This window comes from Pelecanus crispus, chromosome 9, assembly GCF_030463565.1.
Source record: "Pelecanus crispus isolate bPelCri1 chromosome 9, bPelCri1.pri, whole genome shotgun sequence".
Lineage (NCBI taxonomy): Eukaryota > Metazoa > Chordata > Aves > Pelecaniformes > Pelecanidae > Pelecanus > Pelecanus crispus.
In genome coordinates, this window is record NC_134651.1 from 19,660,874 (window position 1) to 19,688,730 (window position 27,857).

At 41.9% G+C, this 27,857-nt stretch overlaps 1 protein-coding gene across 9 annotated transcripts; it reads right to left on the bottom strand.

Moving 5' to 3' along the window:
• Nucleotides 1-1,870: 1,870 nt before the first annotated feature.
• MFF (mitochondrial fission factor) lies at nt 1,871-26,669 on the bottom strand. Of its 9 annotated transcripts, none has more exons than XM_075715965.1 (9): nt 26,637-26,669; nt 21,559-21,776; nt 20,475-20,647; nt 19,515-19,603; nt 15,512-15,586; nt 11,797-11,955; nt 5,910-5,972; nt 3,064-3,148; nt 1,871-2,699 (listed from the first exon to the last, which is right to left on the bottom strand). In XM_075715965.1, the coding sequence occupies exons 2-9, from the start codon at nt 21,773-21,775 to the stop codon at nt 2,568-2,570; spliced, it is 993 nt and encodes a 330-aa protein (XP_075572080.1). In that variant the 5' UTR covers nt 21,776; nt 26,637-26,669; the 3' UTR covers nt 1,871-2,567. The 9 variants fall into 9 exon arrangements, with proteins under 9 accessions (XP_075572080.1, XP_075572082.1, XP_075572086.1 ...); XM_075715968.1 differs by having other exon boundaries at nt 2,680-2,716; XM_075715967.1 differs by lacking the exon at nt 15,512-15,586.
• Between the last annotated feature and the right edge of the window lie 1,188 nt (nt 26,670-27,857).

Consider the following 27,857-nt stretch of genomic DNA (forward strand, 5'->3'; position numbering starts at 1 on the left):
GGCGGCGGGCGCAGGTGGAGAAAGGCTCCGCTCCCCGTCCCCTCCGGAAACACGGGCGCTCGCCGCTAGTTCCGGGCGGAAGCGCTCCTGGCCGGGGCCAGTACCGCGCGGACCGGCGGCGGCGAAAACGGCCCTCGCGACTACAGCTGCCGGCGGGCCGTGCCCGCGCTGCATGCCGGGAGCGGCCGCGGCGCAGGCGCGAGGCCGGCCCCGCCAGAGCCCCGCCCCCCGGCGCGAGCGGCCGCCACCGCTCTGGGCTCGCGGGTGGGGCCCTCTGCGGGCTGCGGGCCAGGCCGCGGCCGCCAGCTCCCGGGTGGGGGGCCCCGGGAAGCCGGGAGCAAAGCCGCCACTGGGGCTGTGAGCCCGCAGCTCCTGCAGCTGCGGAACTGCCGCGGGGCGAGGCCCGGCCTGCGCCAGCCGCGCCTCGGCCCCAGCCGCTTCTGCCAGCCGCCCGCGCTGCCGCCGAGGGCGCTTGGGCTAGCGGCAAGGCCCCGCAGCGCGCACTTCGAGGTGCTTTTAGTCTGCGCCTCATCTGTTACTTGGGTTTCACGTCCACTTGCAAGACAAAGTGTGTTTCCTTTAAAAGAAGCTTTATTTTTTCCTATTGCCCATACAACTCTCAAATCTCTGGTAGCTCTAACGCTCGTTTGCATCACCAGAGTTCATACAGTACACTGTTACGTTAAAGGTCATGGTATAAAATTAATGACAATACAGAAAATGTGCAAAGCAGGCCCTTCCCTTTGTATCGTCTTTCACTAAAGGACAAAAGTACACATTTCCGACATTCACGATAGGAAACATGCACAGCGAGTGCCTTAAATAGCCGATGGAGTCACAGAACAAATGGTGAACAGAGCTTAAAAACAACATATGTGCCAGCCAAATCTGGAAAAGCGCGAGGAAGCAGGCACAGCAGCCTATGCAACAGTGCAAAAGCCACACGACAGCCGGTGCAACGCCCTATTTCACTTGATAGCACATGAAATGCATGAGGGCAGCGATCCTTAGGCGCTCACAGCATACACAGGAAAATCCTCAGGGCTTCTCCCGCTGATGCTCCCTGCAGAGCCTGTCCTTGGCAGGGCACCGCTCTGCCGGCACCAAACCAGGGCGCGCTGCGCCAGCGCCCTTCCCAGCTGGGGGCGGGGGGGGGTGTCTCTGCGCAAAGGTGGCCCTGGCACCATCCTGCGGCCTCGGCTGCTGCTGGGCGAGCCGAGGACAGTGCTGAAAGAAGGCCCACGTCCTTCTCCTCTGCAGCTGTCGGCCACCGTCATCCCTTCACCTGCCCGTGTACTTCTAGAGCCCAGAAACTTCTAGAGCACAGCGGCCCAGGTCTGGCTGCTCCAGGAAAGGTCCCCTTTGAAGCCCTGTTCAGATACCGTTGCACAGTCTCTCACCCGCTGACACTAGTAGCTGTTCCACGCACCCCCAGGGAAGGGGTTGTGGCTGCTACAGCACCGCACCGAGTGGAAGGGGCAGCTGCAGCCATGGAGGGGCAGGAGGCCGCTAATGCGCAGGGAGGCTGGGGTCTCCCCAGCAGCTCCGTGTGCAGCTCAGCGCTCCCTCAGACAGCAGCCACCAGAGCTGTAGCAGATCATGGGACTGCGCGGGGGATGTTTAAACTGACCACGGTACGCGGGGACACCAGGCCGGCTTCCCGTACCTGCGTACTCACCACGCGCACGCAGACCAGTCCCGCAACGTGCAGGGCAGGGTAGCCTGCAGCAGGCTGCCGGGTGCCCACCTGCTACTCTTGAGTTGTTCCATCCATCACTACTACTTACTTCAAAGACTGATAGTTGAGATGAACCTTAAATAAATTTTCTTAAAATAAAATTAAACAATGGTTTGGGATTTTTTTTTTTTTAAAGAGACTTTTATTAAATATACTACATCGGTATCTTGTACTCCATAATCTTTTGATCACTCACAGACTGACTTGCTTAAAAGTGTATTTTATAGAAAAACATCTGTGAAATTAAAGCTAAAAAAAATACATATTCACACCTCTGGACAACCTGCATGTTAGCAAAGAATACCATTTATTATTTGACCTGAACATGTGCTTAAACAAGAAACATACTCATGAAACAGGACACACTCCTTGAATACGGCACACCTCAAACTACTCAGACTAAAGGAAAACTAGTGCAATCATGTTTAATCGCATCTAACAATAGAACAATAAAAACTGCTTTTTATTAATTTTTATATTTTTTCCAAACCCATTCCATTTGTTCCCTTCCCACCACAACAAAACATCCAGTGGTTATTCCTGTAGATCACTGTCCTTACATTCCATGAAGCAAACTTCATATCGGCTGATCCGTATTTACATTGAAGCATGCAAAGGAGGATACTGCAAGTATTTGCAATGCAAATCTATTAAATACATTATAACTGAACAACAAGGTGTCCTTTTAACACTGCAATTCTATAGCCTTTATCTGTGGCGGAAGTTTCCAGTGTATGAATTATAAAACAGCATATAATTCCGAAACAGAAACAAAGAATTTTGCAAATTGTTTGTATTTTCAACTATTAGATCCTTCCCAGAGCTGTGTCTAGCGCCGAAACCAAAGCCAGCTATTGAGTAGCCAGAAAGCTACAGTAATTGAATACATGATCATTTCCCTTTTAGCGCGCTCTTTGTTTTCTTCTTCCAGAAGTTGTAGACGGCGATTAAGTTTGATTATCTAAAAATAAAGAAAGGCTTTTAATACTTCATTAGAATTTGCCAGACTTTTTAGAAGCTTCTGAATAGCCATGTAAAATCAGTAGCTCAGACAGATGGATTTTAAACACTCGATAATTTGACCTTCTATCTTCAATCGCTAGTGATCAGATCTTGCTGTCCCTAATAGGCAGGAACAGAAACGGAGTTGGACTCTGCAGATTCCCAGAACACCACAGGATTCGTGAGGGCAGTCCAGCAGGGGTACAGTGAAGATGTCTCATTGTATCTGTTACGGACACCTTTGCAGCCACACAGAAAAGCTGTTCCCCCATTTTACCACTACAGCTTTTTCTTAGTATTACCAACTACGATGCTTTACATACCTGTCTTCTTAAGGAAGCAGCATCTACAACTGTCATGTCATCTGGTGTTCCCTCAAGCGTAGTATCCAAGTTGGAAAGACCATACCTATCGAATAAGGGAGATAGCTTAGCTGTCTCACCCATGCAAAGATTAGCAAGTACCATATTTTATCAACATTCTAGTCGATGTATTTTTTTGGTGGTGACAGAGAAAATTATAAAACTTTTTTCCCAGCTTTTAGAGAGTTGTCTATTTCAATAGGATCCTGACTGAATAAAGCACAAACACATATGAAGTGGCTAAGTGCTTGATGGAATCTGGGTTTATTGCTCTCCACACTAAAATATTTTTGAAGATTCTGTGATTCTCCACACAGACAGACTTCTTGCTGTCACTTGGTCTCAAAAGACTATTTCCAGTTATTTAACACATTAATGAAACTTGAAAATTGCCTGAGCTAAAATGCCAGAGTTGCAAGAGACCTGGCAACAGATTGGAAATAACCAAATGAAGACTTGGAAAGAATTGGGTGTCTTATGCTTGGTACCTATGTAAATACCCCAAGTGGACACCTACTGAGATTTATGATCTCAGTCACATTAATCTCAGTATTTTAGGCAAAGAACCTTGCAAATAAGGAGTCTAGTGCAGAGTCACTGCTTGCTAAACTTTGCATGCGTTAGCAAGTTTGTTCCCAGAGCACCTCTCAGTTTTCTTAATGTAGTGATTCAAAGAAAGCATTATTCTAACTCCAGGGCAACTTAAATATGGCACATTAATTATCAGGTGGGAAGTGGCAGAAAGTCTACATAAAGTGTGTGTTTTGATCATCCAAATGCTACCTCTTAACCAGGTTCTTTTCCAACAACTAACAGATAAAAGTAGTTCCTCATACTGCACCTACCACTGAGTTTCTCACTTCCTCTTAAAACCTCAGTTTCCAATATTAGTTCCCCTTGACTTCCTTTCTCATTAGGACACATGAGCAACTGCTGCAAACAGCTTAGGAAATTGAACAAAATAATGTCAAGGCTATCAAATTCACAACACCTAAAAGAATGTTTAGCATTTAATGACAGTTAATGGTTGACTAATGTGAATACAAGTAGAATTCCTGAAGCTTGCAGAATGCACTTAAGTGCAGACACTACTGTTGCACTGCAGTAGCGCTGCACGTTCTTTCATCACTTTCAGCAAATGCCTATAGAATGCCCTCAGCTCAGGCAAGATTCCCCCCACACACCAACAGACAGATTGTCAAAACTTCCCCTGTATTCACTGTTCATTAATATATTGTTTCCAAATAAGAATTGCTATTTCCAGATGAGAGTTGCATTAGTCTGGACTTCGATATCCAACAATGAGGCCCTTGAGCAACACTGTGTAAAAGATAGGAAGTTAATTACATTTTGATCAGTGTTTTTTGGGGTTGAAAGGTATACAGGGAGAGGGAAACCTTCTCCAGGTGAGATCAGGATAAAAAACAGCTTTTAGTAAAGCAATAGTCAAATAACCAATTGTCTGTCAACAGAGTCATAGCTGGTTTAAAAACACAGTGTGGAACAAAAAAAAAAAAACAAAACCCCAAACTTTTGGTTTTGGCAACTCCTTTTGTTAGAAAAATATTTTCTCTTTAAGGCTATTATTATTTCTTTATTCTAAGGAGACTTCAAACATTCACTTAACTATAATTTATGCTATTTACTACTTGTAGTTCTTTCAGTTTGGGCAATATTAAGATGACCGAAACTGGTTGTTTTTTTTTTTTTTTTAATTTCGCTAGTGCTGTGAAGCTCACTTTGCTAACTCAGCAGAGTTATTTTAAAATAAACCTAAGTTAATTATAAAACAATTTGAACATTTCTACTGTTAAACAAAAGTCTGAAGCTCTGCATGCATAAAAAAATAAATCAAGTTTTCCTTACTACTACAGGTCCTCTGAAAGCCAAAGAGATTTCTGAGCAAGGTCTTTTTGTAGCCATTTTTTAATTTGCAGTCAATGGTAAAACAATTAGACAATCCCACCAGATCCACATCATAGTTGTCCCTCACCATCTCTTGGGAAAAGCAGAGAGGCTCATCATTTCAGTGAGATGGGCACACCTCCCTCCTAGGTCACATAAATTTAACATAAAGTCACAGTATATCACTGCTGCTCTACCAACTTCCAAACCATTCCAGGTATCGAATCAAGAGGGTTACCAGCAAGAAAACCCTTGAGATAATCTCTTGGACTGTTACTAAACTGAATTCCTGAGTTAGAAAGGAATCACCTGCTTGAATCCAGTGTCTACTTAAGCACAAATGTAATCTCCATTTCAATGAAAACACAGAAGTGTAGTGCCAAATGGGAACAACAAATGTGGAAGGGACTATTGCTTTTTTCTTCATCTTGACCATGAGATTACGTGTCAATCTTATATCCAGTTCCACTGAAACAATGTCAGTCCGCCAAGATAATGGCGGTGAAAAGGCATCCAGCTACAACTAACAATCACAGGCATGTTACTGAGAACACCTGGAAAAAATAAGGTGATGCAAGGCCAAATTTTCCAACAATAAAAACATGAAACTCACTACTAAATAGAAAATACTTGAAGTATACTGCTAATATAATTTAAGAGCCTCCCCTCACACATTATTCTGAGTCAGAATTCTGCAGCACATTGTATCTTATTAGACAAGTGAGGTCTCTGCAGGTGACTTGGATGGGTAAGGAATAAAGGCCTGAAATACCTCAAGAGTTGAGAGGGAGGATAGAAATGAGCATTGTGTTTTAAAATAAGGACACCAGAAATAGGGAAACAGAAGTCTGAATTTTAGAATCTAAATTAGTGGATCATGACTAACAAAAAATACTCATTACCTGGTGTTGTCATGATGAGGGTTAGAGGAAGTGGTAGCAGCTGACCCACCACGTAACACTGGCCTACAGCAGGTTTTTGTAGATAGAAAGGACAAGACAGAAACAGGAAACGACAAACAGAGATAAGAGGTAAAACACACAGAACCAAGGAACATCAAAATACTTCCACTTATATTGTATAATGTTTCAATACAATGTAGTATCTATTCAATTTGTTGTAAATTGCACTTTCATATTTCTCTTATTCAGATTTAATCAACACTGAATGCTTGTGCAGCTAAAACATGCAGGCAAATTTTTGATGATATAGCTTCACTTACGGAAGACAAACTGTTGGAATAGAGATTTGGGCAGAGGTTATCAGCCTTATAAAATAACCATGGGAAGCTTCAGGTTTAAGAAAAAAAATTCCCCCAAAAAACCAAAAGCCCACCCAACAACAGTGAAAAAAAAAAAAAAGTATCTACACATACTTATAAAAGCCTTTTTAATCACTTTTTAATCATCCTCTCCCTCTAGGGAAAGGGGAGATTTGTCTTTTCTTTATTCATCTATGCTAGATGTAATTCAGAAAACCTGGGCTAGTCGCCTAAGAACCATATATAGTCCGAAGAGAGACAGATCTCTCCAGGAAGAAGTGACTAAAAGCTTCAAGTGGATGGTATGAACATCATTGTAAGCGTTGCTCTTTCTTTTCCTTTTCTTTCTAGGCAGAGAGGAAGAAAATGTAGAGTTTAAGTTGCTGCAACTATATAACATACATTAACTTTGCAGTAAGAAGTTACTGAGTCACAGTTTACAGAAGACGTGGATACCAGCAGTACCTTCTGACAAAGCTGGTACTATGTGTTTTCAGTCCCCCTGGTAACGAGGCATTAGTGTTCCACATCTATGATGTGCAACAAACTGTTCAAGGGCCTGAAATCTTTTTTCAGTTCCTTCCATTTTCCCAATGCCAACAGGAGGTACTTGTACCATGCATTTAACCCGTGCATACCCCAGGCTATAAAATGAAAGACAATCCAGGTATGAAGATCTTTTTGGCAGGTACATGTAGGAGGCAGAGGCTTGGTGCTGAGGTGGCTGGGAAAACACTATGGCCTGGCCTGAAAATGAGCAAGAACCATGCAAAAATATCACAACCACTAGTTTCATTTAAAAGGATCAGGATCTAGGAGCCTTACCAAACTCTGCTACCCAGATACAATACTTACTGGGACTAGGTCCTACTCTAATCAGCACCGTAAGTGCATACCACAATGTTTTTCTGTCTAGCACATAAGATTAATCCAGCGTGATGTGTTTTACAAAAAATTACAAAAATTCCCAACGCATACAATAAAAGAATATTCTTATCTAAATGCATGAGGTCTTGCAGAAAGTTATCAAAAAATGTATTCCTATTTTTTTAATCAGAGACATAATTCAGCTAGTCTAGAGTCTTGTCTGACATACTAGAACTAAATACTTTGAGAAAGCTTAAGAAATTCAGCAAACAGCAGCTATGGAACAGGTCATAGAATTTCTCTGCGAGCATAAGTCACCTATAATTAACTGGCCGATGTGAACGCCAGCTTGTCAGTATCCAGCAGGCATTTCCCACACCATCTGACACAAGACAACAACATTTGCATTTTGTGTACTGAGAACAATAGCTTTCACGCTCTCTAAACTCTTGGCCTCTGTGGTATTTTGTGGCAAACAAAGTTTTACAGCTGTTGTAGAACTCATCAATACTAACTCACTCATGCTACCCTTCCCAAGGAAAGCCACAGGCTTTTTAGAGGTAGCTGAGGGCTACAGCAAGGAACAAAACTAGAGCACTCTGGGATCTGTGCAAATCAGGAACTTATCTAAACTGAAGAGAAGTCTTCAATCCCATTTCCCAACACAGCCAGGCTGTTAAGAAGCTGCACATGATTTCTTCCTTTTCTTTGCAGTTCACATTTTATTTCTTTACAGGTGGACCCAAAAGGATCATTCCCCTGCCTCTCCTTTTTACTTGCTTGGTTTTATATATCAACAAAAAAAAATTCATTACATAGATCACAGTGGCCTCATAACTGAGATCACCTGACCCCAAAATCAGCAGCAAGTTTTTTGGTAAATACAGAATGCACAAGCATAGTACAGTCAAGCTATTAAATGCATGGCCTGCTTTAAAAAACTGAGTAAGAGTATATTAAAACTTTGAATTTTCTGGCTACTTCTGTCAATTCCATCCTAAACATTAACACATGATCAGAAGAAGCCATAACTCTGAGGCCATGTATACTCAACACTTAATTTCACTGCAAATACAGTGGCAGCCTGAAACATGAAGGGAATGCAGAGTAATACAAATTTAATGACAGTGGGAAGAACAGGCAATAAGGCAACGACCAAATGAATCTGGTCCGTCTTCCTCTGCTTAGAGCAGAGCATGCAGTGGAAATGATGCAATCATAATCATGGTCTGGGAGGAAAAACAACAAGGTGCGGGCAATCTAGGTACCTGGGTCCAACTTCCATCATTCCTGTGCATGTGCACAGGGGACTGAGGCCAGCCCATTCTCTTTGTTCAGCAGTTAGCAGCTATTTTCACATCCCACTGTACTTTAAAACACCTCTACAAATCTCAGAAAGGCCATAAGACTAGGACTTTATGAATGTGCTCTGGACGTGAACTGGGTAAGAAGCTCAGCTTCTAAAGTACAGAAAGGATTGGTGCATTGAAGAATCAGTGACTGGATGAAACTGCTCTCCTCGCTTGTCTCGCTGCTATAAGCGGTTACTTCAATAAAGCAATACGCTACTGTTCTTCCCAGGCTCCTTCACATCTGCCGACCTATTTCATTTTCTTCTGAACTGTACTACTCCAAAGTCATGTGTAGCCCTCTTCAATGGTCTTAACTCACATCCCATTTTATTTCTACCATGAAAAATATCATTAACTTGCTGACTATAAAAAGTGATCTCGTAACACCTCAGGATATGATTATGTGGGTGAAGTTTGGCATTTAAGAAGGATAGTGGCTTTTTAGAAAGGGCTATACTGAATAAGGAAATAGTAGTAAATTTCCGTACTTTTTTCTCCTAAATAAGAAGGTACTGACCCAAGAGATGAAGCACAATTCAGATAAAAGTACAGATTTCAACACAACTCTATTCAGATATGAAATTGCCTTTTTTCCTGCATTTAAGACATCACTAAAGTCTCCTTGAATGTAGGGGAGGTTTTTTTGTTTTCTTGTTGCCTAGAGCATAAAAGATCAGTCTTTAAAAGACACTAGGTATAGGCCCTACAGTCATTCGACAGAAATTGGAACAGAAAAATGGTTAGAACTGGAAAACAAAACTGACCTATTGTCCTTGTCCAAGCTGAAGGAAATGCAAGAGTAAACAGACAGTGTAAACAGTGATCATTAAATTGTTGTCCATTTAAATAACCTATTATGCGAGCAGTGCTGGCTAAACTAGGCATAATTCGTTATCTGCAGCAGTACAATCAGCACCTACCGTTAGCAGTTTTAGTAGACTGGAAAATATTTGGGGAAAAAAAGCAAGCCATGAAACAAGTTAAAAGTATGTCCAGTGAGTAACACATAGTCAGATCTTGTTCATTTTAAAAGGTCTCTTCTAGTATTAAGCATAAAATGTTACAATAGATATGGTTTTGAGATAGAAAGCACGTTACACAGAGCAAAAAAACAGAGTGCGGGTTTGGAGCAATTTAAAATGAACAATATTTTGCAACCATGCAAGTGGATCATCCAAATTTCACATTCCTACGCCAGCTGTAGAGTAATGGTGGGTATCTAAACACCCAACCACAAAGAATACACTTTCACCTTATTGAAAATTTGTTTGGCACCTGTTTGTTTATAGGTGACTAGAAACAGGTTTCCCATTTCTTCTATGAAGGTTAGTAAGAACACCTCAAAAATTAACCCAAACCAGGAAGAGTAATGCAGCTCTTGAAGTATTCAGAACTCTAGAAATTTTCTGATAATTGAAGTAAGTTGAAAGTGTATGTATGCATATGTGTATGTCTTCCAGAATCCAAGAAAACATGGGCAAGAACATGCCTAATGGAAGCCAGGAATAAAACCTGTTAGCTTCACTACAGACTGTGGAAAGTGCTGGAACTTCACTCTGTATTTTAACAAGGACCCTTGGCACAGTATCCATAAGTGCTATTATTCACAGACAGAATTCCCCCTTATCTGGGAGCTTTAATTTTGTAAAACAAAAAAACCCCTGTAATTCCATCTAATTTTTAATATTGACAAGGAAAAAAAGGTATTGCTGTCCAACTGTTGACAGGCATCAAAATGTTAATAGCTACAGCCTGAAATTTCAGAGTCAGGGTTAAGCATCCAACTCGCAGAATTTCAAGGGGAGCTATGCAGCTAATTTCTGTTTTGTTTTGTTTGTTTGTTTGTTTTTAAGTCCCAGGTTAAGAACATAAAGGCCAGCAAGACTGGAGTTCTGTACAATTCAGGAATGTTAATATGGGCATTTATATACTGTCAGGTCAGCAAACACAGTGAGCTACAGGAGGTGCCAGTTTGAAAAGTGACTGCAAACACACAGACATTCACAATAAGATTGGCTTGACAGTCACATTTTATTACCAAAATAACTAGAAAGCAAATAATTTAATTTCACACTACAAAATATTAAGACTGCTGCTGGGATATTAGCAACCAGAGGCAGAGGGAAAATTTCAAAAAACTTCCTAGCACAGGCCGCACTGAAGGGCTGCAGGAGGAATGAGCAGTTCCTCCCAATATTCTTGCCAATTACCTCTTCTAATTTGACCTCTTGGCAAGCCCTAGAGGTCTTGGCTAGCCCTACACTAGAGACTAACTGTGTGCAATTTTTACCTGAACCTCTGTGCTAGCATACTATTGAAATGAAAATTACTTTCGGTAAATTAACCTTGCCATTACTAGTCTTTATAGATGTTTCTGTAGCGTTAAACGTGCCATTCTTGTAACGCTTAGCAATTAGAAGTACCAAATCAAAAGAGGCTAAGGGCACATCAAGTGGGCAAAACTCCACTGAAGAAAATGGAAATCATAGAATCATTGAGGTCGGAAAAGACCCTTAAGATCATCAAGTCCAACTATAAACCTAACACTGCCAGGTGCACCACTAAACCATGTCCCTAAGCACCACGTCTGCACATCTTTTAAATACCTCCAGGGATAGTGTCTGATTGCCATGAGGCTTGTATTGGCTCATTACCTCTCAAAGTATCAGCTTATCCATAAAAACAGAGACAGCATTCATCAGCAGAGCAACCAGCTTCTCAGTATACACTGCCGTTCTTGCTCTCAGCATCCAGCAAAGTGCTCACCATCAGTCATGTATCAAACAGAGATAACTATGCCCAATATAAACTGAAACAGACTGAAGTTTTGACATGTTATCAAAAGAAGTGTCTGCAATGCCTTGCGTAATATTCTACCCTGTTTCTGCACATTTGTTTTAATGCTTTATGACAACATCAAGCCAATCTTATTGATGTGCACCACTGCTCACCAACAGAAAAGCAGAAGACAAGGCTAATAAATTTGCAGGCTCAGGGTCAAGTAGTAATTGCAGAAAACACTGACCATCTGGGAACAACAAAATCCCTTGACACCACAGACTAACACTTCCTATTTTGATTTTTATTTGGAAGGAAGCCAAAACAATGCTATATTTGACTGAAACAGAAGCATTTTGAAATGTGAATTTTGGACAATTGAATTGCTTATGAACAGTGAAAGCAAAGGAAAGCAGAAGCAAATAATTTCATTTCATTATTTTGTAAACAGAAACCAAACTCCACTAAAAAGGAGAAAAGAAAAAAACAAAAAAGCAGCAAAAGCTGGCAGAATCAGTGACAACCAATCACCTGCGGTTTTCATCCAGCACATCCAAGACCTGCTGGTAAGCCCTACGAGTGGAAGACTGGATAAACGACAAAATGCCACGAGCAGAGTAAAGATTAGTTCCATCTTCAGGTAACATATTGGGAGGACAGACACGAGCCTGTTGCAGTGATGGTGTCACACTGTTCGTACAAGCATAATAAATGAAGAGAGAAATACTATAGTCAGATTTTAAATTTTAAAAAGCTTTTCAGATAGACCCCATTCCAAAATGCTTATTGTTTGCTTTTGGTTTACCCTTCTCCCACCACTATAAGGTAACACTCCCCAATTCTAGTAGCATAAGGATCATGAGCTACATTTCAGTTCTTCAGAAACAAACACAAGTAATAATCCAAGGACACAATTTTGATCTGTCATTCAAGTTAGTTTTAGAAAGTCCTTGTCCAGCTAAATCTGTACCTGTTGAAGTCAGTATTCGAGTCCTCACTGACATCAATGAGAGAAGTGTTTTTACAAGCATTGGCATTTAAAAAAAAAAATCCTACCCATAATCTCTTTCCAAACACAAGCCTTTTTCAATAAGGAGAATCTCACACAGAACCTCTTCAACAAGAATTTTTCTTCAAGCTGTGACTACAGACCAAGATCGTACTTTGATCTGCATGTGAACAAAGTTTAAAGGCAACTGGAAGAAATGCAAAAAAAGCACAGAATTCATATCCCAGTGACAAATTACATGATCTGAGTCTTTGACTATGATGCAAAAATATTTAAAATACACAGGATTGAAATTCAAACATAGTTTATACAAACTTCATCTCTATCAGACAGAAATTAGTTTTGATAATCTGCCTTTGATTTGCTCGTGTTTCTTTACATTCAACCTGACTTTATCCACATCATCCTTCACACATCAAGATATTTTTAATTTTTTTAACTCTTTCTTTTATACCAGGAAAGTTTAGTTAAAGGTGAGATGCTTTTTTAATAGGAATTAATTCTTGTTAATTGTAAATATTAACACAAATGCAAAGCAAAGTACGAGTCACTGTACCCTTTAAATCTTGGGATAGTTTTTATCCTAAGATTAGCATCCAAAATTCAATGCATTTCCTCTGACCTTGCCACTTGTGCTTTGCTCCAACGGTTTCTGGAGTTAGAATGCCAATCTTCCCGCTTTTGGCATTTGTAAAAAATTAAGCAAGGCATTAGTGGCTGAGTGCTTGGAAGCTGGTTTGATATTTGGATAATCTCTAGATGGGTCATAATTCTGTGGATACTCTTATTTTGGGTAGAGTTACTCTGTGACTGGCTGGCATCAAGATCACAAAACTGAGTAAGAAAGACAGTTCAATTGAAAAGACAGATTCAAAGCATGTTACGTGGATGACACTTCACCCACAGAAAAGTTCAGCCATCCTGTGCTTCAAGAGACATGCAAAGACAGCAGTGGCTAGTGCTTGACCGATACTAGTCATTATTTATTACCTGAACTGCAAATATCTTTTCACATTGCTGTAAAGTTCATTTGGACAAGAGAAAGTAAAAAGGAGAAGGAGATATCAATAAACATCTGCTTTGCTTCTCTACAGCTTTTATCATTCTCCAAGACTTGTTGGATTCATCTTTCTTTTATATTTATGACGACTTCTACTTTGCAATCAATGGTAGTGGTCACATCCACACATTTTACTCTTGAATTGCATTGGAAATGCCAATATTCAGTAGAAGAATATCAAGAAGCAGGGGCAAGTATGGAAATACTGCCACTAAAGTGAATTTATGAGAATTTCTATTCCTTTGTGGATTTGCTTGCTTGAGAGAAATGAGGGAAGAACCGAAGGCTTGAACTCATGGTATGTTTTATATTAAAAGTAATTTTTCCTGTTCATCACTCCAGAGATTTACAGAATAGGCTAAAAGACAGCTTAAAAAAAAAGGTAACAAACAGTATTTAGACATATTGCAAACTAGAAGATATTGTGGAATTCCTGTTGTCCAGAATGGTATTATTGTAAATACCACAGTAATGTTACTTGCATACAAAGTCTTCTGTAGATACTGAAAAAAATCCAAAGAAAGTATTTAACTGAAACTGCACAAAATTCTCTAGAAGAAAGTTACACGTGCTGATTAAATGGAAAGTGTATATAATAAATCAAGGTGGACTTCAGAACTAGGTAATGCTTAACCCCATGGTCTAGTCCCTGGACAACTTTATGCTTGTTGTTTTATAGGTAACTTGTAAGAAAAGGCAGTTTCAAGAGATTACTCCATTCATTTTAAAATATTATTTGTCTTACTTAAGAATATTTAGGTTTTTAAATTATTTAATTATTTAAGAGACTATTTAAATTTATTTGCTCCTGGATATGAGCTAAACTGTACAGCTACATGAAATTACTCAAATTTTCTCCATAAAGGCTATTGCTAATTTTAATATCCTTCTAAAGGGCATAGTTTGAGAGAGACCTCTCTCTTCCTTTCAGTCTGAAAGTCAGAATAATTCTGTGAAGGGCTCAAATGTCAGGATTAACGAATATGACGGGGAAAAAAGAGAAACAAATAAGAAGCCAGATTTTTCTTCTATCCTCCTTTTTCAGGTTTCAAAATTACTGTCCTGTAAACATGTGGTAGTCCTTTGGACTATGTCAGAGACCATGGAGAAGAAACATTACAAAGCAAATACCTGATATACAAATCAGCCAAGATGACATAAGAAAAAAACCCCTCTAATATAAGGAACATTCTCTAACATTTAGTATGACTACTTATCATTAGACATTGTGGCTATCCCACTTCTCCATTTGTAGTTAAATGGTCTTAGTCCTAGGTATAATTTTGTTTGATTTCTGAAAAGAATTCTTACATACAGCTCCAGCCACTTATTTTAGCACTCCCTGGTTACAAACACCAGTCAATTCCAGAGTTTGGAACCAAAACAAACAACATTGAATCACAGAAATTACTATGGAAGAACACAGTAACATTCTACTATATGCAGAGTTTTTATCTTAGCAGTAATATCCCCTAAACCTTCTGAAAACATTTGGGATGTACACAGGGGTTATTTCAGATATGTTCCTGACTTACAGTTCTGGAAGTATGAAATGAGAGGTAAACAGGTTTAACTAATCAAGGTTACTTTACATTCAACCACATAGACTGTATTCTCATTAAAGATGTGCACACCATTACCTTTCCCCACAACTTGCATGAAGAACAGAATTTCTCAAACTGTGAAACTGAACTCTCTAGAGAGATGTGTTTGTCTAAGGGAAAGGCTGGAGCAGGAAAAAAAGTTAAATGCTGTCCCTTTTTCCATGCAGTCTTGGTGGTTTGTTGACTTCTGATGCAGACGTGGAATCCTTGCATTCAAGGACTGAATGCAATTCTGTTGGCAATGGCCAACAGAAAGCTTTGTTTCTCCAGCTAGTCAAAAACAGCCAAAGCTATTTTGAAATTTAAATTTTCTTTACAAATCAGTTAGTTGAAGCTGTCCCTTTCCTTTTGCCGTCAGGTAGATTTTCCCTATGTTCTTTACACAGGGAAACGAGTTGGCAAAGTTTGAGAAACCCTGAAGCAAAATTAGAAACCACACATTCAGTGTAACAAAGGCTGTTTCAAATTTTATATTCTAAACTACAGATACTTAGTCAGAAAATTAGTATTGCAGAGAGCTACATAATTAAACACACTCTTGATTTTCATATACCAGGTAACATTTAGGCTTACGTGCAGTCCTTAGTCGAAAGAGGTGACTGGAACCGTGGCATTTTATTTCTTGGGACAGTATCTGATCTGTGCCACCTTGAATAACAATTGTAATCTCTTAAGTAAGCATCCTTTTAAATAGAGGGATTGCAATTTAGATTACTGCTATGCAGATAGATACTGTACAAGCCCGTGCCTACTTGGTAGTCTCAGATTTTTTTAAAACATTTGAGAATTACTGTCTTTAGTGAAGTCCAACTCCCAAAAAATTCTCGGAACTGTCTCTGCATGCAACTGGATGACAAGAGGAGAAAACAGAAAAGAAACAACTATTTGTACCATGTAGAGAACACTGTGATAGGGAGCCCAGCCAGTTCTTTTGCTTCAATCTGACAATCTATTCTAGAATGTTTAATTTTGTCACTTTGTAGGTCAAGCACTGGAATTTTGCACAGTACATCTGAACATTTTGTCCAAGGAGGACAACAGTGTCCCAGATTAAAACTTGAGTATTATAGTCCTATTTAGAAAATAAAGGTTTGAAAAGGCAGTGCTCCATGTGCCTTTTCAATGGGGTCCTCATCATGGCATCCAAGTAGACTATCATGTCTATCAGGAAGTTGAATCAAGGAAACAAGAGAAACAAGCATTTGGGGAGGAGGGGGGGCAGTAGTTTTTGGCTACGAATTAAATATTTCAAGTAAAACATGGACTCTCTTTCCTATTTGAAGGTGTGAACCAGGCTCACACAATCACAGGAATAAAGAGCTGATCTTTGTCAAGTTAGAGTATGATGGTATTTGTTGCTGCAGAAGCAAACTACTTAGACATGATATGAACTTAAAAGTGAAGACAGTTTTGATGAAGCAGCAATATTATCATTACAGTAATTAGAACAAAGATTATTTCTTCCAGCCAACAACACTGGCAATAAGAATTTCAGCAGCAGCTGGTTTCTTGTGGTTTTGTACCACTGGAAAGAATAGTATTTCTAGATGGTAAAGAAATTTCAACGTGATATAAATGAGGTAACAGGTGTGCAGTTACATTTTCTGTAGTGCAAAGAATACATTTGTAGTAGAATTTGTCTACTTAAATGGTCTAATTTATCAACAAGGAAGATAAACTTAGAAGTCATGCATCACATTTACCACAAACCTCTAATAGAAATAGTAGTCTATGAGCTAGGTGATACCCAGTACCATCTGAGGTAGCATAATTTACATCAAGCGGGTTTCTTTGCTTTTATTGCCTATTTTGAGCTATACAGTAATGCTTCCACATGGGTAGCTTCTCTAAGTAGCTACCACAGTGAAAACAGAATGCCACATTATCAATTTCGTTTGTACAATTGCTACTTCTAGTTTTATTTACATGCAACTTGCAATTTTTTTTTTTTTCAGTTTACAGTTACAATATATGGGTCTCAATTGTGAGGAAACAAGAGCCAAGAGATACCTTTTTCACCAAGTACAAAAGACTTGGCTTGCTTGAGACATAGAAGTTCTACCTTAAACATAGTGGTTTTGTAATCTGAATTCACATAACATTCTCCTCAGAGTTAGCCAGGCACACAGTCACATTCTCCACTTGGAGATTGACAAAACCTGTATGAGGGAGAAATGCCAGACTCAGCATCACTGAAAATGCCACAGCATGTTCAAAGTGATTTCTTTTTTTGGACCACACTGAGTCAGAAGCAGCAACGATGACAGAAAAAGAAGAAATTTCTAGGAACCTCAATGATTTCAAAGCAGATGATCTATCTACACATTAGGCACAGCATAACTTCTGTCATAAGAAAACAAGTACTTGAGAGCACAAGAGACAAATGAAGTTCTACTAAAATATGCTATCTGCATGTCAGCAAGTGTGGAATGCTGCAGTAAAGAAAGATAGCTTCTTCCACACAGGCAGCAGAGAGCGTACATATAACAGGCTCAGTATTAGCTAGCTGTTATTTTTCATACAAACAAAAGAGAAGAGATCCTGGATCCATCTAAAGTTTATATAGTTTTCCTAAAAGACAGTCATACTGGAAACTGCTTGGCATTGGAAGTTTGATTTATTTGACAGACATTATGCAGGCACTAGCATGGGCATCAAGAGCGGAAAACTGTCTCCAGACATGTCACAATTTCCTGGCTTTTGTAAGTGATAAACTGAGTCACACAAGCTACCAGTTATATGTTTGTTGATCATATCCTTTTTCAATTTACAGGTTTCTGAGTTCATATTGTATTGCTAAGCCTCTGAAGGACTGCTAGTACATCAATAAACCATGACAGCAAATAATATTCAGACTATTTTAAACCAGTAATTCTATATATAGCTACTGAGTGACAAAGCACACAGGTGAGTTCTACAGATTTATGATTTTTGGATTCAAGAAGTCCAAACATATGTGAGAAATCTGACAGCTACTGGATACATCCAGTCAGAGCTGATCTTGCCAGTTTCTCGGATGGCTGGCAGGGCAGACACAGCCCATGACTTTCGGAAGACTACACTAACCTGGGGAGCAAGGATAAAGTGATTTCAAGGAATTGCAAGAATTCATATGCCATCTGTTTTTCCTTCAAGTCCAATACATCGAAGACTGGCAAAGCAGAGCTGGTAACATCAAAGGGGTCAACTTTTTCACAAGCAGCTTCCATGACATGAAGACCATCTATTCCAGCATGCATCGTGTGCTAACTATCAGCTAGGCAACTGAAGGCCATTCCTGCAGTGAAGTTCTAGTATGGCCAGTCCAAGAGGACATAACTGGATGACCAATATCACAAGGAACTTGGGCACTTAGTAGGCTGCTAGAACATTTGGAGACTGAGCTGATCAGGAGCTTATGGATGTGAATCTGGTTTTGCCAGTTCAGTGATGTATATGAACCAAAAGCCTGATAAAGTAAGAAGAGGAAGATATGCAACAATATTTCCGTGAAGATCTGGAGGAAGAGAATTGTAACATGTCTGGAACATGCATCAGAGTACATTTCACCAGTTTTAGACAAAACTAACAGGTAGACAGATATGTAGTACATATAGTACCTCCTAGTACCCCTGATGTAAATAGAAAAAACCAGACATTTCTAGGACATAATTCACTCGATCTATTTTAGACTAAAAATAGGTAGACCCTAAGTAGGTCATGCACTTATTTCCCTCTAGTTACTGAAAATTAAGTTCACGGTGATTTAGCAATAGTGTTACACAGTCTACATTGGGACAGATGAATCCCATCTTTTAGGTCTTAAATCTAAGATCCTTTCAACAGGGAGAGTATTCCTTATGGTAGCTGTATTAGGAGTCTTTTATATGTGAGTTTTAAGTGTTACATTGCAAAACCAGTTATTGCCAGGTGGAAAGATGCTGTCACTCAGAATAAACCGTGACTAATCAAAGACTGTCATATCTAATAAAAATATACAGATGTGTTCATCTTCAGAAAGCACCATAAGAATTGCTACCTCAGATGGTATCCATAGATGAAGTTTCCCATTCTAAACACTACTTGCCATTTTGGTCTCAAAAGATTAAGATATATACTCACAGATTCCAATACATTAAATACATTGACACCAAAGAAAAATTACTTATTCTAATACTTATGAGAAATACACATATTCCTGTTTCTATGAATGAAAACCATTACATGATATCAACAATGAAAGAACCAGGAACATTTTCATGCACAAAGAACTCAATTTCCTGAAAATTCAGGGGAAAAAAAAAAAGTTATACCAGCTCAGAACCTGAAAAATCTCCTGAAGTAACAATTCATGATAACTGGTGAAACCAAATGTGAGCCCACATCCACTGCAAGAAAATACTTTGCAGATGTGTCACCTCACTAAACAAAAAGCATAGAAATTAAGAAAAATGCTGGCCTTATAATGTTTAGAATTATGTACTTGCCACAACATACAAAATACTAGCTGGAAAAAACAAATAACGAGGAGATAAGGAACAAAGGAAATATGTAACAAAGCTGTAGCTGTGTTCCTGCACCCTGTTGCTCTACTCACATGGAATCATTTCGGGCCAGCTGGCCATTCTGTCGAGTGGCATTTTCGCTCATGGAACGTTCTCTCTTCAGTCTTCCCACTGAGCGGACCTGCATAAGAAGGGAGAAAGAGGGAGATAAAAGACAGGTAATTCCAGGAGACACTTCATAACTTGCATTGGAGATTTGGAAGTTACATCTGCCCTCAGATACAAAGGCATGTTTTCATGGGTTTCACAGTGATTAGGATGGAAACAACTGATGACAGGATCTGATGCTGATACATGTAAAACCAAGGTGCAAACTTATTGCAGTCCTGTTGTTATCCATCCATATGATCTGATGCCAAAGGTATGAACAAACAGAATTCTGAATATGTAAGAAAGCAATATTATGTTTAATATTACTTCTTATCACCAGAGATAAATACACTTTCATGTATTTTATAAGTCTATAGAATATGCAGCTTCATAAATATTTTTCAGCTTTTAAGATGTCAATTACACATCATTCACCTGGATGCCAATGTTATACCATTCTTTGAATTTGGTTTTCAGAGTTTTGTTAAAACTCACTAGTTCTATGTGGTGTTATATCATCTGGCCATGAATTCCAAAGGTTAAGTACACATGTTAAAATAATCTTAGTTTGTTTTCTGGTAACCTGCAAATTAAGGAATCTTGCAGCTTTCTCTTCTATCAAAAGGATTTGTTCAAAGTATTTTGAGTAGTTCTAAGTATGACTTGACTTTTCTAAGCACTGTGTAAGCTTACTGAGCACGGCAACCCCTAGCCATCTGCCAGTTAAATATGGAACTTCAAAGTCATGATTAGAACTACTACAGTGCTAATAAAAATATTTTTATATTTTCCCAACTTATGTTAGCACCAAGTAGATCTGCACCACAGTAGAAATTATTGGTCATTTCACTTTCTTTAGTAGAATGCTTCTTGACTAAGGAAAAAGCAAAATAAGTACTAGCCTCTTCATTTTGAGGTGTCTGCTGTGGAGGTTTTTCTAGGTCCAAAAAATCTAGTGGTTGATCACTAAGAGAAATAACACGGGGAGGAGTTTTCAATGCCAGTGGTTTGAATGGAGTAGACTGAAGAAGGTCAAGGTCTGGTGGTCTGGAAAATGGAATGTCTTCACTATTACCTGCAAGAACATCAGTCGTCAATAGAAAGCAAGCTGTTCTGAGGCCTATTGCTAAAGTTCAAAAAGACATCACATCAGTTACTTCCCCTGACTATGCTGAATAATTAAGTATACCTTTCTTTAACAGGGCCTGTATGTTAAAACCTATGGTTAAAGCTCTCATAAAGACCACATTAACTGACACTTATTTGAGCAGTTTCTCTGAGAACAATGATCCTGAGTAATCCTGAGCAACATCAGCTGTTATTGCAAGTGAGGGCACTTCTAATCTCAAGGCAGTCCTATTAAAGGTGTATTTGTTTAGAAAGTCAGTGACTGGGGATGCAAAGACGTCACTCTTTCAAAGCATAAGATATATGCATGTCACACATTTTGCAAATTGTAATGCCTTCAGCAGTTCCAGGTCTGTCACTGTAAAGCCCATAACCATAAATACTAAAGTAGTATTAATAGAGTCCACCCAATAATAGAGAGATCCTTAACATAATTAGCATTCTGATTATAATCAAACACATTTTGCATGGCTAATATATAGTACATCCCCAAAACTTGTTATGGTTACTTTAGCTTATAGTTAATTAAGAAAAACCAGGTGTAAAATCTATAAACATTAATTTTTTCTCTCCAGAAATGGTTTAGTAAGATGAAAAGTCAGCAATTAAACTTTCTGTTCATAACTCATTCGTTAACTGTCTCAACTACAAGGTATACCAAAATTATTCGTGAAACATTTTCAGAGTTTAAGAAACTTCCCAAGTCAAAGTTGGTGAACAGTAACTGTTTGAAAACCAGAAAGCATTTTATAGGTGTTTCTTTTAAAAATATATCAATATATATTTTTGTCTATCCAGAAATTTGGGGAACTAATTTAATTTTTTGCCTACTTTTCCTTTATTGAGATGCAGACATACCTGCCACTACAATCCGCTCTGGAACCTGCATAGTTACACTGGCATTTGGAAAGCCTTCTTGGATGCCCTTCTCAAGGTCAGCATTCTGAGGAGCTACTTTGAGTTTTTCTGGGACCCTCATGCGCTGACTGATTCCTTCGGTGTATTCCATTTCATACTGAAGGCGATTAATTTCTGCCATCTCGGCAGCTGGAGATGGGAATGCAGCCCCACTCATTCTGTCAAAAGAAAACCAAAAGCTATAACAGCAATATAGGAAACCAGCAGAAAGTACATAAAGGAAACTCTTTGTTCTGATTACTATGCAAGTGGTAGGTTATCCTAACTGAACAGACTTACTTAGAGAAACAAATTATACAGTAAAATTTGTAGGAAGTGTAGTCATAAGGAGCTGAGGGCAATGACAGAAGAACAAAGTGATGCTGTAGGCAATGCCCAAAGCTGCACTGAGGGTCCTCAAATTGAGCTGTGACAAAAAAAATAGAAATTCTGCACATAATGTACTATTCCTGCACTCGCTGGCAGAAAAACCAACCAACCATCACACCAAAAAGAATTGGCAGGATTGGTAGGAAATCTATCCAGCATTGGTAAGAAGTCTGAAATATTGATCTGTATTTACACAGATCCAGTGTACCGCTATTTCAGAAAATGGATGAAGTCTTACAAAACTGCATGTTGACTTAGGGGAACAAGAGGAAGCGCTTGGCTTGGGCAGCAGCCTTCTGCTCGCTGTCAGTCACCCAGATCTCACTCCTTCTTACAAGGACAAAGTTCCTTATCAACAGCATGTCAAATCAGCTTGAAAACCTAGCGTATTCATAACCCATTCCCAATCACAAGCAATTCTGTAAACTTCTCACTCCTGAATTTTTCTGTAAATTAAAATCTTACTTTTGCAGAACACGTACAAGATGGGCAGAGAGATAACAAGGCTTTATTTACACTTAAAAGGGTTTGCCAATACTTTGTATATACATTTTCCTAGAAAAAGAGGGGAATTTCATATAAAGCAGTGGGGGAATTTCCTAGAAACTGGGCTGCAAGAAACTTACTAATACAGCAATTGCTGGGAGCCGTATTGAAGAGAAGGACCAAGATAACTGGGTTTTTTGAGGTTAGGTTTAAAGTTGAGAGAAAAAGAAATCCTAGCGCTACACTTGGAGGTGGGCTGGAAAGGGGCTGCTGATGGAAACTGTGGGCTGGAAAGAGAACTTGGATGGCTGAGAGAAGTTGTTCACCTGGGCAGTAGCCAGTGGACCTTGTTGATGGCTCAGACCAAGATTATGGTTACGGGCTCAGTTACGAGAGAGATGTCCTGGAGCAGCAGTTAGAGCGGGGCTGGAAAGGGGCTCCCAGAGGAAACTCTGAGCTGCAAGGAATACTCAGTTGTGAAGAAACTCTTCATCCAGGCAATGGCCGGCGGGCCTTGTCAACAGCTCAGACTGACATAATGGTTATTTTTAGGGTTAGGATTGAGAAATATTTATTTCTACACATATATGTACACACAGAGTATGTAAATATAGTTATCCTAGCAAGTTCACCTATAGGAAGCATAGCTTACTCTAGCAAGAAATCTTTTAGTGGTATTGCTTTAAGTAGTTCCCTAAATGAAGTAATCTATCCTGGCAAAAAGGCACATTTTGCCACTATAATTGCAACTACATTCTTTTACTGGTTTTGGCAGCAAGGCTACGTCTGTTGCTGCATGTGTGCTTTCATAAGCTGAACATGCAGAACTTTGCGAACAAAACACCTCAGCGCAGACCATCTACGTGGCAGGTGAGACAGACCACAAGCCACTCCTCCCACCATCACACAGAAGCAATACTTTCCATATTTATCAATAAAACCTCAAACTAATAGTAACCTTCAGACAACAGAAAGAAGCACACAGAAGGATCTGGACTGTGTAACACTATATTAAATGCATTTAGTATATTCAAGATGTGATCCGCTTGGCAATCCATCCTGGGATCCTCAGTGTTATTTTCAGGACTTCCTATCACCACAGAGCAAATGAAAGAATCTCATTTGTCTCAAAGTCTCACTGCAGCACAGCAGGAGAACTGGGGGTGAGGGGGAAGGCAAGAAGGTCATTGTTCTATGTAAACTTAAAAAAAAAAAAAGTAGTTATAAAGGAAATAGCTGAGGTGATGCAGATTTAATCCATCTATGTTAATACTTACTGTTTGTATATATCAAGTGAAAGAAACTGGAACAACCCGTTTAATTAGAAATAAACACTTTATAGGAAGTCAAGAGGTGCTTAAGCTGCTCTGTCACTTCAAAATTCTTAAGACTTCACTTTGGGGCTTTTTTGTCCCTGCCCTTCGGTCTTGCAAGCTAGATTTGTCCCTCTTGCAAGACATTGGCTAGATCAGCCAGTGACATGAACAAAGTACACAGCCTTCTGACATTTCCACATTCCAAAAGGTGCTTTTCATTTCAAAACATGGTCTGTGACCAGTAAAGCATTTCCAGATCAACAGGAGTAAAAATCTAAATGTCAATAAAGAGACGGAATTTTAAGAACAATTTAAAGTACCCAGAGTATCTACTAGCAGCAGCTTAAAGAATAGTCATTGCTCACAAAACTTGACAAAAGGTGTTTCACTGCTCATTCACTTTCTCATTTTGAAATACCTGTATCGCTCCAAGTTTCACAATCAAGTATCACTACGCTGCCGCAGTGTTTACACCACAGCTTCCCTAAGGTTGGCACTGCTTTTGTAGATAAGTCTGCATGACAACTGCTTTCCAGCTGTAAGGTAAAACACACACACAAAAGGACAGCACTAGAACAGTTGCTTTAGAAACATTTTATAAACTAAGTATCACTGTGTGGGTTTAGCAGTACTTGCCAAGGACCTACAGATACAGTACCTCAATGTCTTCCTACTCTTGCCTAATTCTCATCTACTTTGTGTCACTGAGAATTGCATTTTCTGTCAAAGTGATTTCAAGGGAACAGCAAAATAAGAAATGGTGAGATTTCAGCAATAGAAAACTTAAAATAGTTAAACAGGGCTTGTTAACACCCCCCCCCCCCAACTATTTAAAGAGAACAGAAATTAAAGTTATGTTTTCTGTAATGTTCTTGTTACACAAAGCATTTTACAGAAGACAATAAATCAGGGAGGAGGAGGATTTTAAAATTGATATTTACAGAACTAAGTAGCTCTAAAGAGGCATGATAATAGAAAAGAAGTCTGATAAGATGATAAAAATATAATCAGAAATACAGAATAAAGGACAGAGAGCAGCTGAAGCACAAATGAGCATCAGTGGCATTTAACAAAAGAGAGAAAGGAAGGAGAAAATCCAGAGGAGAAGGGAAGAGAGAGCAAGAGAAGTTATATAAGGTGAATTATATACATTCAGAAAGACACAGGGGTACCTCCTTCCCACTCTCCTAAACAGGAATGGCAACAGAAGAGATGGGGATGAAGCAGCACACAGGAATCTGAAGGATGACTTTTTGTCAGCATTCTGGCAAAAATCAGACATTGGCTGTATCTGTGCTGCAACCGGGAATGTTATGCACAGTGTGAATGTCTGAGTTAATCTGAGATATATGAAGATGAGTACTGGTAACAGTATAGCTGTGCCAGCACTGAGATCAGAGCAGGTTTTACAGTCTGCACTGAACTGTAACTTCTACATTACAGTTTGTTCCTGATGTGGCTACTTTACAGCTAGTCTGTTCAAGTGCACATAAGCTACAAAGTTCTCCTTTGGCAAGTGTCTAGACATCCTTTGACAAGTAAAAGGGGAAGAGGAGGACTTAAAGCAAAGTTAAGGACATGTATTATAGGACCTAAATGACCCTGTTACGGGACCCTAAAACTGTCAGAACATATATCACAGATGCATTCAGGATCAGAGGCTGTGAAATAACAAAGCACTAACAACAATTCGAGGGAAAGGAGAGCCCGGTATAGGCTAAATGCTGGAAGCTGTTCTGCATAGTACAGTTACACGGGTTGAGCTTTTAAAATGCACTACCTCCTCTCCTTAGCACAAGAATGACATGAACAAAAAGTATCTATTATAGATAAACAAGGCTATGGGATCACAAAACACTTAATGCTGTATTCTTTGAAGTTTGTTTTACTCCAGCTGGAGGTTTTAATGCAAAACACCTTTAAAAAAAGAAGGGGGAGGGGGGGGGGAAATACTGGAAACGGTAGGAGGAAAAAAGTTGTCACAGTCTGATAACCATTTCTCTGAAACACCCAAACATTCATCACCTCCTCCCTGTCCGCATGGAGGGCGAGCCGCTGGCACCGCCCCGGAGCTGGGGGTCTTGCACCTCCACGGCTCCTCATTTAAGCATTCAGAGCACCACGGGCGCCTGGCCGCAGAGCCGGGCAGCTCAGCCAGAAGGTGGCAGACGGGGAGCCGGGGCTCGGGGGAGCGCAGGGGCCCCGGGGGAGCGCAGGAGCCCCGGGGGAGCGCAGGAGCCCCGGGGGAGCGCAGGAGCCCCGGGGGAGCGCAGGAGCCCCGGGGGAGCGCAGGAGCCGCCGTGGCGCTTGGCCCGCCCCGAGTGAGCCGTCAGTCCCCCGAAGGGTCGAGCCTCCGAAACACGCGCCCAGGGCCGCCGGCAACCTCCAGCTGCGGAAAGCGGCTGCAAGGGGCGCCGGTCCCGCTACCAAAACGTTTCCAGTAACAGGTTGGGAACGCCGGGAGCACCGGGCGCGCGAGAGCGGGCGGCGGCAGGTGTCAGGCAGCGACACCCGGCACCGGAGGGAAGGGGCGGCCACCGGCGGGGCGGCGGGGAGAAGCGCCCGGGGAGCCGAAGGGGGGCCCCGAGGTCGGGGGCGGAGGGGGTTTGGCAGCGAAGGCAGCGGCGAGCCGGGGCAAGCGGGGAGGCATGGGGCGGAGAGCGGGGCTGGGGCAGGAGGGGGCCCTGCGCCACGGGGGCCGCGGCGGGGGGGAACAGGGCTGAGAGGAGACACGGTCGGGGGCGGGGGGGACGGCTCAGGCGGGCAGGCGCACCCCCCGCGGCCGGGCCAAGCCCCCTCCAGACAACCTGGAGACGCTGCCGCCAGGCCCCGGCAGCCCGTACTCACCCAGAGCGGCGCGAAGGCGGCCGGCGAGCCCCCGCCCTGCCCTGCCTGCCCGCCCCGGCCCCTGGCGCTGCCTCCCGCGGGCGGGGTGGTTAAGCGGCGCGGCGCGCCCTCCCCGGGTAAGGCGCAAAGCAGGGCCTGCTTGCCCCCATCGGGCTCCCGTAAGGGCTGCCGGGCCGGGGACCGCGGGTCATGTGACCGAAAGAGGGCGGAAGCGGCTCTCGCTGGTGCCTCACGTGCGAAGGAGCCGGAGGGCGTCCATTTTTAGTGAGGGAAGGCGGGCGCCGCGCAGGCGCGCTGGGAGGCGTCCTCGGGCCGCGGCGCAAGGTCACCCGCGGGCGCGGGGCTGCCCTGGGGGCCAGGGGGCGGCGGGGCCACGGGGGGCGGGGGGTCGGCGGCCCCGCTTGCAGCCACAGCGTGAGGAGCCGCAGTCAGCGGCACAGGGCTCTGCACGGAGAGACTGTTCAACTTATCCCTGGAGCTTCTCGGCGCCTCCTCCCTGTCCGCATGGAGGGCGAGCCGCTTGCACCGCCCTGGAGCTGGGGGTCTCGTACCTCCAGGGCTCCTCAGTGGAGCCTCACAGTAAGCGGTGGAGCCCCAGGGGAAGAACCTTGGGCAGCGCTCACCGCAGGTGCTGGTAGAGCCGGGACCCTCCGCCCCAGCGCACGTACTGCTCCCGCTGCCCCTTGGGCCTGCTCCCGCTGCCCCTTGGGCCTGCTCCCGCTGCCCCTTGAGCGTGCTCCCGCTGCCCCTTGAGCGTGCTCCCGCTGCCCCTTGGGCCTGCTCCCGCTGCCCCTTGGGCGTGCTCCCGCTGCCCCTTGAGCGTTCTCCCGCTGCCCCTTGGGCCTGCTCCCGCTGCCCCTGAGCCTGCTCCCGCTGCCCCTGAGCCTGCTCCTGCTGCTTCTTGAGCCTGCTCCTGCTGCCCCTGAGCCTGCTCCTGCTGCCCCTTGAGCCTGCTCCGGCTGCAGCCACTCTGTGCCGCCCGTCCACCTTGTCAGCGCTGTCGAGCAGCAGAGCTTCATGTGGAGCGCTCGCACTCTCGGCTTACGTCTTTGTGCTGCAGTGGATTAACATACTGTTGTAATACGGAACCACGAAGATCTAATTACGTGTTAAGTGGGCGGAAAATCTGGCTTGGGGTGTGATGAACCTGGCATACTATCCTCATGTGCAAGGGCAAAAGGCCAGTCACTTCAGGGCACGTTTTCTGAGAGAGGTAGTTGC